Source organism: Engraulis encrasicolus, chromosome 5, assembly GCF_034702125.1.
Source record: "Engraulis encrasicolus isolate BLACKSEA-1 chromosome 5, IST_EnEncr_1.0, whole genome shotgun sequence".
In the NCBI taxonomy this organism is placed as follows: domain Eukaryota; kingdom Metazoa; phylum Chordata; class Actinopteri; order Clupeiformes; family Engraulidae; genus Engraulis; species Engraulis encrasicolus.
The window spans coordinates 35221854-35235782 of record NC_085861.1 but is presented as its reverse complement, the minus strand read 5'-3'; the positions used below and the strand labels follow the sequence as shown (position 1 = coordinate 35235782).

Genomic DNA, 13929 nt, shown 5'->3' with positions numbered 1-13929 from the left:
TTTCTTTCTCTCTCCATCTCTCTCTCTTTCTCTCTCTCTCTCTGCATTTAATGTCTTTTTATGCTTTCTAATTTGTGAGCACCCATTCATTTTTTTAATCTTGATAAATGTATCCATTTGAATTATTCACGTAAACAAATTGTGTTGATACAAAAATCAAGGCCAAGGACTTATTTTTAAACGATTTAAACGATTTTCAATATCCTGTAACAAAGAATTTAGAAGGCTAGGTCTGAATTTTAAGACGCACGATGTGTTTGAGGCCAACGATGTAAACACTCCTCTTTTCCTGATCCATAAAGTCGTTCTGTGATCACTGACCTACAGTAATGTGTGATTAAAAATAACAGCATAAAAAATTATAAAAGATCGAAGAGTTCATATTTTCACAGCCCGAGCTAAGACCAACGTGTGTGTTTTTGTGTGTGATGGCACAGCACTGTAGTGTGTGTGTGTGTGTGTGTGTGTGTGTGTGTGTGTGTGTGTGTGTGTGTGTGTGTGTGTGTGTGTGTGTGTGTGTGTGTGTGTGTGTGTGTGTGTGTGTGTGTGTGTGTGTGTGTGTGTGTGTTTATGCAGATGGCTAAAGCAGGCTATGTTGTGTACAGTGGGCACTCATGCCCTCATGCCCCGTAGCACACACGTCCTTAAAAGCAGCTGGAAAAATGGAATGCGAGAGAGAGAGAGAGAGAGAGAGAGAGAGAGAGAGAGAGAGAGAGAGAGAGATACTTGTTCCTGAGTTCCTGATTATTAATTTTATTTTCTAATATATTTAATAGGATTTATTTATTGATCCTTATTGATATGTTGCTCAGACCAAACCTGAAACTTGCACCTGAATTAACCTGAAATCTAAAAGGGACATCTAACAAAAACCCCAATACATCAGAACTATTGATTTCATTATTTGTGTTATTTTTATTTTCAAGGGTTATTTGTTTGTTTGTCTATGTGTGTGTGTGTGCATGCATGCATGCAAGTGTGCGTGTGTGTGTGTGCATGTGCATGCCTATGTCCATGCATGTGTATGCCTGTGCGCGTGCAAAGCCATCCAGTTTGAGAGTTGCAAGAGAAAAAGAGAAAAATAGAGGTTAAAGCCTGGAGAAGCAGAGATGGTATGGATCAGGGTATATGGAACCTCAGAGAATGCTAAAGACAAGACAAGAGTCCTAAAGTATTCACAGTCATGCACCTCTCTCTCTCTCTCTCTCTCTCTCTCTCTCTCTCTCTCTCTCTCTCTCTCTCTCTCTCTCTCTCTCTCCATCCTGCCATACCAACAACAGTTTACTTCTCTATCAGCCACTGGCTGTGTGTGTGTGTGTGTGTGTGTGTGTGTGTGTGTGTGTGTGTGTGTGTGTGTGTGTGTGTGTGTGTGTGTGTGTGTGTGTGTGTGTGTGTGTACGCATGTGGGTGTGTGGCGACTGTGGGTGCATCCATATTCAGTCTGCACAAATTCCGCAGCTTATCGTGCAGACCCCCCCAAAGCTAGCCCTGCTCCCTGGCGCACCTACATACATACATAAAAACCTCTTTATTGAGGGCAGTGGCTCTCTCTCTCTCTCTCTCTCTCTCTCTCTCTCTCTCTCTCTCTCTCTCTCTCTCTCTCTCTCTCTCTCTCTCTCTCTCTCTCTCTCTCTCACACACACACACACACACACACACACATATACACACACGCACACACACACAGTGGGCATACGTAAACCCAGGAGGGAGTGGGATAAGGATCACCTTGAATTCCAAGCAGTGGATTGTAGGCCCTGGTGGACATGGCAGAGCAGCGACTGCCACACAACACCACAGCAGCTAGACTCAAAACACACACACACACACACACACACACACACACACACACACACACACACACACACACACGCACACGCACGCGCACACACACACACACGCACACACACAGAAACATACAGGCAAAAACTGCCACACAAACGCACCAACGTGGCCAGACTCCCCCCCCTCATCCTTATTCACACAGGTATGCATACTCTCTCTCTCTCGCACATACACACACACACACATGCTCAAAACACACCACACTCACTCATGCACTCAAAACACACACTGCACATACACATACATACACAGCGATCCTAAGAGTTTGTGAATAGGTGTGTTTGTGAATAGGTGTGTGTGTGTGTGTGTGTGTGTGTGTGTGTGTGTGTGTGTGTGTGTGTGTGTGTGTGTGTGTGTGTGTGTGTGTGTGTGTGTGTGTGTGTGTGTGTGTGTGTGTGTGTGTGTGTGTGTGTGTGTGTGACAAAGTGTGTAGATGCGATAGTCGGTGCATACAGCTCTTGTGCTGCGCTTCCACGTGTGAAAGTGTATCTGCGTCAGAGTTTAAGTGCTTGTGAATAAATGTGTGCAAATTTTATTTTTTAACACTTGTATTTGCATAACACACCGTCTGTATGTCAGTTGCATCTAATTTGACCATTGGCATAAGCTCCTATTAATATTTTTGTTCTCACTTCACCGTTCAAAGTTCAGGACATGTTGGGTTTGGGGAATTGTGGGCTTTTACATCAATTGGAAATATTTAAAATGACTTGAGTCTTTTCAGCTTTCTGGTAAAAGTGGGCAACTTCTCTTTTAACAATCTATTTTTCATCAGGAAAATAGTTTTAATTATCTTCTTGCAGCAAGCTCTCCCACAGTTTCTTTTTCTATTAAAATAGCCCAACAGTCCACAGTTCACAAAAGTCCAACGGACAAGTGAGGATATTTGCAATTAAAATATATTGCCGTTATATTTGATTTATATATAGGCACAAATGTAATACGTTTTTGCGCATGGAGATCGGAGAAAGTGGTATCGAAGTAGAGTAGTAGCAATAATTCTGGCGGTGGCTGCCTCTCACTCCTTTCACTCACTCACACACACACACACACCGTGTTCAAACAAAACTTGGCTCGACACCACAGATGCGGCGCAAAGTGCCTGCGTCTCGCCTGGCTGGTGTGATGCTCAATGGTCGGGGACTGAAGCTGGGAACACTCGCTCTGTGCGCGTGTGTCTCTCTCCAGCTAATTGCGCGCCGGTGTCTACGCATGAATATGCATGAGTGTGTGAGAGAGTATGTTCAGAGCCCCGCCTAATTATCCTCGGGGTAACTGCAGAGATACAGGGAGATAACTCACACCTTTTACCGAGAGGGAAACATACCCTCCCTGCCATTCCCCTTGGGATTATGGCGGAACCGCCTGGGTTCATTAGCCAAAAAGCAAAAGGGGATGCGGTACCTGAGGAGCGCGGGGCGCCTCCCTCTCTCGCGCGCGTGCTCTCTAAACTCTTCTTCTCGTGAGGAGTCGATGCCCATTACCCACGTCTGTCAAACACGGACCATTTGAAAATAACTGGGGAAGTTAAAGAGGTTCCCGCTGTTCAAACGGATTTTGACATTACACTATTCTGATTTAAAAATAGAATATAGGCAGCAAGGTCCAGTGGTCATATCTTTCCTGCGTTTCTAATTTAGAGAAACTTCCCTCAAGCACAAGACTGTAGTTGCCGCTGAACTTATAGATACGCGTTTTCCCCCAGAAAGTTAACGGTTCAGTTCACTGGGATGCATTGGCTGCGGTTCTCCATCACTTTATGGCAATATTGTCTTACATTTCTATTGCACCGACACTCACACAGGAGAATGTCAGTAAGACTAATATGCCTCAAATTGTGTGTCCAAAGTTTTACACAAGTTTTCCTTAGTTTAGCCTACCTCAAAGTCCTAAACTCCATCAGTTATTCCGTTATGATACCTTAGTTCGCCTTAGCCAGCTGTAGGCCTAGGCCTATTTGAATAGGGGCCTATGTTTTTTGTGTGAGGGTAAATCGTTTGTTAAGCTACAATTATTTAATCTCAAGTTCCCCCCCCACTCTTTCGGTCTTCTTCCTAAGACAGAGCTCACTAACCCTGCCGCTTGTGAATTACCGGTGCGATTGAGGGGCACTTTAACAGCATCCAAAGGGATGGATGGAGTGCTTGGCTGGATGCTGTGATGCTGAGTGGCGGGCAAGGCGCGTGATGCTGACAGATAGAGAGAGGGCGCCTTCGGAAAAGGCCCACGGTGATTCGCCTTCGCGTGACAGCACGGCGCCAAGAGAAAGTGCTGCTTAAAATGACATGCGCAGTTTCGTGGCTCATTACCCGCCGTCTAACGAGTCTATTAATTTGAGACTGAATTGTATAAATTAAATAGGCCTAGTTAATATATTGTTTGCAATAGGCTAGGGTGAATCATGGTATAGAGTTAGTTTAAATATCCCTTTTCTTGTTTTCTCTCTTTTTTAAATAATAATAACTTACAAATTGAAGCATATATAGCTTACAAAACGTGAAGACATCATTTTGTGTTTAGTGAGATGCATAGACTGTACAGTTGCTTATCCTGTCTCTCATTTTAAATTGTCCATTTTGAAAGAGCAGTGGCTGTTAGTCTATAGTATTCACTGTAAATGTCTTTGCAATCATATTGGCCTTGTTGAAAGAGGCTGCTTGTACCCGTGACTGTCTTTCCATGAAATCCTGACGGTCTATTATTTGTCCTTTCCTGTGTGCCCTGTCATTCATCACCAAGATCAGTTTGATCCTTTCAAACCACTCTCCATAGCAACGTCTTGCATCGGAAGAAGAATTCACCTCGTCGCACACGAGGCCATATTCTAAGCGGAAGGAAAGCGGGGACGTTTTTAGCTACCCTCCTCCCAGACAGCCAAAACACAAACGTTGCTCTGTGTGTGCCTCTCTCTCTTCTTCCTCCAGTAGAAGTGACCGTTCTTTTTATAGACTGCTAAACGAGCTGGGCTCTACAGTAACGCATTCACATTAAGTGTCTGCGCTCGTCTCTGGGGCATTGCTGCCGGCAGCCCCTAACCCCACACCACTGCTCTGCCAACTCCATTCTTTTAACTTTTTTTTCTGTTGAACAGGGAAATGTACTGTGTTTCTGGTCTGACTGGTGGATAACACAAAAAAATATACCGCATCAAAATGCAACCAAGTATGATATGACAAACATTTCGTTTCATATCATGATGGATAATAACTAGCATTTAGTAATACAACTGTAACTGTTGACCGGAATAGGTCAGACACTACACAGAATTTCACACCTACTAAGCCAATCACTTTTACGCGTGGGTTTTGGCAGAGGGAGGACATTATCCCACAAACAATGTAGGCTTCTTAAGAAAAATACGACCCTGGAGGATAGACGCTTGCATTTAAAATTAAGTTATTCTGTTTTGTTTTGTAGTCCAGGTGATGTTTATTTCTTGGTGAACGACTCGTGTGCCATGCACGTCTACTCCTCAAACAATTCGACTCACAAAATTACTTTACCATCAACACCACTGTACTAACGTTGTAATTCAAAATAGTAATATGGTTACTTTATTTCGTCGAGAGTGCTTTGCCTGTATCTGTTAATCTGCACACAAATATAAAAAAATGTTGCGCGTAAAATGTCCATTTTAGTTGCAAAACTAAACTAACGGTTAGGTCATGGTACCTATATTAAGCACCAATCGATGGCTCTCGCATTCCTCTAAATAAATATCAGATCGATAGCTGGACAAAACCACGCCCTTCACGAGACAGCCACGAGCACCTGTGACCCCTTGGAACAGCATTAAACGACACGCGCACACACACACACACACACGCACTCACAAAACGCACAACACACACATACACACTTCAAACACACGCACAGTCTCTCTCGCACACAAACTCCACATACGCACACTTCACCCCCTGTCTCGGGCATGCATTTCACAATGACACTCAAAAAGAGCACACTTACCGTTACGGTTTACTTATGGTCTCGTGCCATGGAATTGCATGACCGCAGCGGCGCATCCCATCTCAAAAGCCCGCGCTGCACAGCCGTGTGTGAGGGGAGAGAGAGAGACACACACATACACACACAAACAAGAGCATGAGAGATAGAGAGAAAAAAGGAGCACATGCAGGTAAATAATTAAAATAAGACTGATACCCAAAAAATCTCCCAAAAAGCTGCGGTATGAGAAGAGGGGCGCGTGTGCCTGATTGCGGACTTTTAGAAGACTGGAAGGGGAAAGATGTAAGATTTGTTTAAAGCTCCACATTTCCATTTAAGAACGTGATTGTGTTTGCAAAGATCCCTTTCAATCTTCGCATCTCCCCCCTCCTTACCCCTCAGCTTCTCTGCGGCTGCTTTGCAATTCATAGAATTGGTAATTTGCTATTGGGACAAAACGTGCAGGGAAAAGTAATCAGATCAGGCGGGAGAGCGCGCGGAGAGGAAGCCAGGAGGGAGACACGAGACAGGATTGCACTCCAACTTGCTGTTTAGAAAAATGCTTCGATAGAGAAAAGCGAAGGAATACCACCAATGTTCTTCTCAACAGATTTTTTGCATAATGAAAGCACACACAGTCGAATTATATTTAACAAAAAATTAAGGTCGTCAAAGGGGGGAAATCTGCGCGCACAGTTTTGCTAAAGTATCATCATTTTTGTAATATTGTGCGCACTGTGCAGTTCAAGCACTGACATAATATAGAGGATATTCACTGAATTAAATGTAATATATTCCTCATTTGACCCCTCTAATCGTCAGGCCCATTTTCACATAGGACTTCATATAAAATGAAAGTGCTGTAAAATGAAATACAACAAAACAGAAAAAAACACATATTTCCTGTTGTGCAGGGTAGGCTACTGTGGGAAGTGTAGTATGTCAAATTTCTTTGGCTGTTTATTTCTGTTTCCTAACATATGCAGATTGCGTTGCCTGTGTGTAGGCTGTACACCTTCCCGCTCCTGGTACAGCCAGAGATGCATTTGCGCTTTAAATACGGACGCAGGCGCTCCGCGGCTTTATCCGCCTCGGATAAATGAACGTGCAGTGTTGTAGCGATGCATATGGAGACATGCTTGCCTTTAATGTGGCTTTATGCATCTGGTTTTGTGGGTGGTTTGAGGGCTTTGAATAGCGCCAGAATACTAATCCACGATGAGAGAGAGAGAGAGAGAGAGAGAGAGAGAGAGAGAGAGAGAGAGAGAGAGAGAGAGAGAGAGAGAGAGAGAGAGAGAGACACCCCGCCAACTCTTTACTTGTGGGTACAAACGCTGAGGGGTACGCGAGCTACCCCTACAAAAAGAGCTCCGTACTCCCCCACGTGGCTATTTTCAAAACAGCCCGTAAAACTAAGCGAAACCCAATAATTTCCTACTGTTTTGCTACCGCTCTCCGCCTCGACTGGGAGGGAGAGAGACTGCGTGTGTGTGTGTGTGTGGGGGGGGGGGTAGAGAAAAAGAGGAGTGAGAGAGAGAGAGAGTTAGAGAAAAAGAGGGAGATGTGAAAGCGAGAGAGAGGGGGGTGCAAGTAACTAGGATCATTTTGCAAGCCAGCCAACCAAGTGGCTCGGTAGCGCGCGTGCTGGAATAACAGGCGGGGTCCAGCCACCCGAGGAACCAATAGTAGTCCTGAGGAGGCGTGGTCAGGCGCGCAGCTAAAGACCTCCCCAGCAGGTTGTTGCATTTTCGGCTCTAAAGCCCACGGAGCTCCGCAGAGTCTGGCAGTTTACTCTCAGTCGGAGCCATGGCGACAGCAACCCAATATTTCCCGCGGAATAGCTTGCCTTCTACCCCCTTAATGCACCCCGACTCGGACCGGATGCACCAGGGGACGACCTACCGAGAGGTGCAGAAGATGATGCACCCCGAGTACCTGCAAGGGCTGGGGCACCACCCCATGAGCCTGACGCACCAGTGGCCCTCCAACATCGACTGGACCAGTGGCACTCACATCGGCCAGCTGGAGCAGCACAACAAAGCCAGCGTGGGACAGGGGGGCCGGGATGACCAGGGAAACAACGGCTTCCACCACAGATCGCACCCAGTCCAGCAGCAGACACAGAACAACCACCAATGGGCCCCCACCACCACGCACCACTTGTCCCCCCTCTCGCCCGCGTCCAACGGTCACCAGTCACTGGTGTACTCGCAGGGGAGCTATGCGAACCTCAGCATGCTGAGCCCACAGCCCGCATCCCTGCACCACATGCAGCGGGATCCGCTCCTCGATGACACGGGTAGCCATGACAACCCCATGGAGTCGCCCCAACAGCCGTTCGGCCACCACCCGGACCACTCGGACGAGGACGCTCCCAGCTCAGACGACCTAGAGCAGTTCGCCAAGCAGTTCAAGCAACGGCGCATCAAGCTGGGCTTCACGCAGGCAGACGTGGGGCTGGCGCTGGGCACCCTGTACGGAAACGTCTTTTCGCAGACCACTATCTGCCGCTTCGAGGCACTTCAGCTGAGTTTCAAGAACATGTGCAAACTTAAGCCGCTGTTGAACAAGTGGCTGGAGGAGACGGACTCCAACACGGGCAGCCCCACCAACTTGGACAAGATCGCGGCGCAGGGCAGAAAAAGGAAGAAGAGGACCTCCATCGAGGTGGGGGTGAAGGGAGCCCTGGAGAACCATTTCTTAAAGTGCCCCAAGCCCTCGGCGCACGAGATCACCACGTTAGCGAGCACTCTGCAGCTGGAGAAGGAGGTCGTGCGTGTTTGGTTTTGCAACAGAAGACAAAAAGAGAAAAGAATGACGCCAGTGGGGGTCCCTCACCCGTCTATGGAAGACGTATATTCACAGGCGGAGACCCCCCCTCTTCATCACACGCTACAGAGTCCTGTGCAGTGACTGTTTTCATGAACAATGTTGTTGTTTGAGGGGGAAAAAGAAATACAATGAGAAAATGAACTATGGATTTTACAGTATTTAATTTTCGTTTTAGGTTTCCCAATGAGAAAAAAGACAATGCGAGGCAAGCTGAGCAGAAGAGTTCTGTGGTTGGCGACCCGCGACGGTCGGACAGACAACTAAAGTGGACTGGAATGTTTATGAGTGTTGCATAAATGATGAGCATTTAATTAAATTTTACGCGCATTTTTAAATGAAACCAAGGTCTTATTTTACCAAAATTGAGGACTTCAGTCAGGATGAAAATAACATAATTGATGCTCCCTCAGCAAGTGTATCAAGTCATGCTTTCTCTCTGGAGTGTGAATGTGGACGGGCTTGTCTGTGCTGTGTACGTCAACAAAGGAGACAGGATAAGCAGAATTGCGCCTTTCTACATTTAAACGTTATTAATCAGACTTGAAAATTGTTATTGTTTCTTATCAGTATATCAACTGTGATGTTTTCGTTATTTTGAAACCGTGCCCCCATGTAGGATATTGGAAAATATTTTTCTTTTTTCTATTCATGTATTGCTGTATGGTAACAATGCAACTCTTACCCACCCCCTGCAATAGTGTAGTAGCCTACTTTAAAGCAGTTGTCAGGATTTCTGACAGATGGTTCAGTGTTCTTCAACAACATTACAACAGCTCAAACATGAACAGGCAACAGGATCATTTTTTTTTCTTATCAAATATTTTCATTTTTAGTCGTCTGACATAGTTGGACATGTTTCAGACGTTAAAAGGCAAAGATGATAGGCCTATAGCTTATTACATTTCTTTGTGTTTACCTTTTACTTTTGCATGGAGCACTTATTTTCATTTTAGCATTGTTGTAATTTTGCATTTCTAACAAATGTACAATTTGTTTTGTTTCTACCCCCTCCCAGCCTTCTCAATATCCTGACTTGTTTACACTTTTCATACCTATCTCTTTGCGCTTATATGGTCGGCAAGGCATATTATTGTGATTCTCCCAGTAAACCTTTCTAAGGAGATCGGTCAGAATCGAAAAAGAAAGAACTTTCTCAGGTAACTTCAGTGCCCTGCTACACATGGAATATATCTCACACTTTGTAATAAGATTCATCGCCAAAAAAAAAAGTTTTCGCCAAAATTCCCTGAAAGGCAGCCTGGTGCTTATTTTGTGTATTTAGTGATTTACACCAAAACCACACCGCTCAAACCAAGAGGAAGATGTCCACGGGACAGGCAGAGAGGTCGAGCTGCGATAGCCAGTCTTTGCTATTATTTCTGTGAATTGAGGGCAGGGAGGGATCTTTTACCAAGTTGAGAGTTTTTTCTCTAATGCCCTCCAGATTTGTACCCCACAGGAAGCCACTGTAGGAGAAAAGTGCAAAAGTGCTTTGTCACCAATGACCGTACTAATGTTTTCATCAAAAAACATCATCAGCTTCAAAGACTCTAAAAGGAAATAGATGTCAGGCGTATTTCGGACATGTAAATATGTTGAATAATGTAAACATATGTATTTGTTCTGAGTTCTGTCGTTTTGTTTGTTGGTTTCTTTCTTTATGGGCAGTTTTGTACACTTACTAATTACGAGAAGATATTTTAATATGATTTCCTTTATGAATTTGACCATTTATATATCTATATATTTATTTCCTTAATGTGTTTGGAGCTTGTTTTGTTCGGCTCTGTTAATTTTGTTGCAGTGAATACACATGTTTCGTTTACTACATTGGTTGTATGTTGATTGCAAAATGTAGACTGCAAAGTCGCATTTATATTTATGTTATAGTAATATTTTATTACTTACATAAAACGTATATACTACAAGCAAAGGTCTTTGTCATCATTGAAGAATTACGCATTTGGTCATCATTGAAGAATTACGCATTTGGTCATTCTTTTCACTGTTGTGAAATATGTGGGCACGCTGATGGAAAGGCTGTATGTTGTAACAGTTAGCAGTAACACAGTTTAGTCCTCTTTTATCCATGGGGTCCTTTCACAATTAATGAAAACCACTATGTAAGTCGGACCCAAGTTTAAACAATGCTGTTGGAAAGCGTAAAAGTGAGAACCAAGAATTCCAGTAACATCACCGCAGGCCTTACACCCATCATTATGAGCTGTTCATCTCCCTGTGAAACTGCAGTATTAAATTGTGCAATATTGAGAAAAAAACACATGCTCTGTCCTGTCATTCACTGATAGAACCGACTGATCATTTTTATGTTAACCAATTCCCAATAATTAGTGTACGCGTTCTCACTATAATACGTAAAGATATACCAGTAGGCATACATCTCATTTCAGCATAAAATATATGAACAGCATAAATAGCATAACTCCCATTTTATCTTTGTCCATTACAGCACCTCATTGCCCTCGCTGAACACTGGAAACATGGCTGAAAATGTAAAAACGAACACGAAAGCCCAAATGCCTCTCCGAGGTTCCTACGTTCAAACTTGCCAAGCGCACAACAGTTTTGGTTTTGTTTAAAATAACCCGCTTCAAAGTCTCAAATACATGAAGCGATGTGTTTATATGATCTCAACGGCACGTTGCCCCACCTGAAAAGGCACACAAGACTTTTGTTTGGCGCAACAATCATTGGCTGTGCACCACCAAACTCCAACAACCACAAGACCTTCAAAAACAGCAGCAATAAACATGTATCATTGACCCATTTAGTTTAATTTACAAACAAATATACAGTTAGTGAAAGAGATAAACATTATGTTTCTTCCTCCTTCTGTGCTTAAATGAAAGTGAGCGCCTTCTTTTGTCCGCGCGCCTCGAGGGCCTGAAAGTGGCTCCAAAACGAGCGCGTGCGAAGGTGTCCAAAATGATGGATTTCCGTGTATGGCACTCGCCAACTTATTTCCCACGAATTAAGAATATAAATCCTATTTTAAAACTCTTTTAAATCTTAATGAGTACTTATCTAAATAGTTTCCAATTACGCCACGAGGCCCCAGCATCCATAAAACAGTCCATTCGCCAAGCAGTCGATGTAAATGTAAATGTAGCCTTAGATTTAAAATTGATTTACACCCCTTGTAAACCCAGTCATTGCCATTACCATTCGCAAAGTTTTGAGGACTATTAGCACATGACAATAACAATCACTTCATTTGTTTCGCCTCAAAATGAAAAGAGTAAACAGTTTGCGAAAGGACAATGCGGGGTCAAAACGGACGAGGCACTTGTTCGGAGAAATAAAAATACATGCTTAACTTCATACAATGAAGAACAGAAGAATGTATTTAAAAAGAGAACTTATGGAGGAAAAACAAATAATAGCTTGTTTATTATTGCTATTTTTATTTGCTTCTATGCTATTTTGAATCAATCACATTTTCGTGGTAACACATAAAGTAGGCCTATGACAGAAGTTTCCAACATAATGCATTCTCAGTACCCTAATTTCAGTTGGCAGCAAAGATTGTAGCCTATGTCATAAGTTCAAAAAATAACAACATAACTATTTTATTAGGCGTATTACGCCACGCATGTGCCATAAAGATGTCTACGGACTAGTGTTCCTCCTTTTGCGCATAGGCCTATTGGTAAAATAAAGGGAATAAACTGAAACGAGACAGCAATGTGTCATTTGCACACAAGAGTTCCTATATTTTCAGTAGGCCTATATTTCCTCTTTTTAACCCAGATATTTCATCAGCTTTTTCTTAGGTTTATACGCGCGCCAAGCAGGCTGAGGAGAATGGCACCAGCGTGTGGCGACATCAGCGAGTTCCAAGCGCCCCCCACTGGCGCATACTTAGCATTGCAGGCCAAAGATGTCAGAGCAAGTGCTCCACGCACCGAGGTTGTAGTACACAAGATGTGTGCTGGTGCTGGACATACATGTTGCAAAGCTGTTAAAATCAACAACTATAATGTCTTATTACCACAACCATCCATCATTTTGTAATATTGACAAATATAGTTATCAATGAATCCTGTAGTAGCACTGTGCTTTGACTGTGTGTGTGCGTGTGTGCTTGTGCTTGTGCTTGTGCGTGTGTGTATCCTGGGGGGCTGTAGACCTTTAACCACCTTTAACCTGTGTCTGTAGAGGCCGGCTCCCGTGCCACACAGAGTTCACAGGCTAACCGCTTCACACGACCACCTAATACCCCAGATCATCTCTCTCTCTCTCTCTCTCTCTCTCTCTCTCTCTCTCTCTCTCTCTCTCTCTCTCTCTCTCTCTCTCTCTCTCTCTCTCTCTCTCTCTCTCTCTCCTTTCTCACTTTTTCCACTCTACTGCTCTCTTCCTTCTTAGCATCCCTATCTCACACGATCACATTCTCTCACACTAGCATTTCTTCTTCTTCTTCTTCTTCTTCTTCTTCTTCTTCTTCTTCTTCTTCTTCTTCTTCTTCTTCTTCTTCTTCTTCTTCTTCTTCTTCTTCTTCTTCTTCAAGGTTCTGGTTCATCACACCAGGATATTTTTTTACCACACAGCCACGATGATAAATGTATTTTAGACTGGTAAGGCCCAAACGAAGACAAGCACAAACATGAGCTTTTAGTTACAGTATAATGTGCTTTCCTCAAGGCATAAGGTATAGCAACCAAGTCACGTTATAGAAATATGTGGGCTAGCAGTGTTGCTGGACAGATGGCACCTGATACACAAGGGTTAAATAGAGAACATATTGGTTAAATATCTGTGTATGGTCACAATAAAACGTGAGTGACTATTTTTCACAGTGTTCTGGCATGGTATGTTGCTGTCCTACTGCATTCGGGTTAGGGCTGGTATCTTCTTGTCTACTATGCAATGAGTGTTGTAATGATCGCGCCAACCTCATGTCTTTAGGACACGTGTTTATTCTTTGTGTTCAGTGATTGCGTAGTAATGGATCTTTAGAGGCCAAATGTATTTTCTGCTTCTCTGTTGATGTGTACCTGGCCTATACTGAAAATGTTTCACATTTTCTTTGAGGGTTCTTGCAGTCTTCTCTCAGTGTCCTCAATGTCTTCTTCTCTTGGGTGTCATGTACTTAATACAGTATGTCTCACTGTCTATGCTTTAGCCTTCTGGTGTGTCCTGGTGTATCTGGCATTGAAATAATGTGTCATAATGTATCCTGTACTGCTGTATGTTCAGGAAGTATATGTGTGTGTGTGTGTGTGTTGGGGGGGGAGGGGGGGATTGGGGGGTCATTGAGACAATGTGAGCTCTGTTCTGAAGGCAGTT

The 13929-nt window shown here is 43.8% G+C and overlaps 1 protein-coding gene across 1 annotated transcript; it reads left to right on the top strand.

Moving 5' to 3' along the window:
• Positions 1 to 7558: 7558 nt before the first annotated feature.
• On the top strand, positions 7559 to 10854 carry pou3f1 (POU class 3 homeobox 1). The gene has a single exon (XM_063199211.1). The coding sequence runs from the start codon at positions 7597 to 7599 to the stop codon at positions 8701 to 8703; it is 1107 nt and encodes a 368-aa protein (XP_063055281.1). The 5' UTR covers positions 7559 to 7596; the 3' UTR covers positions 8704 to 10854.
• The last annotated feature ends 3075 nt before the right edge of the window (positions 10855 to 13929 follow it).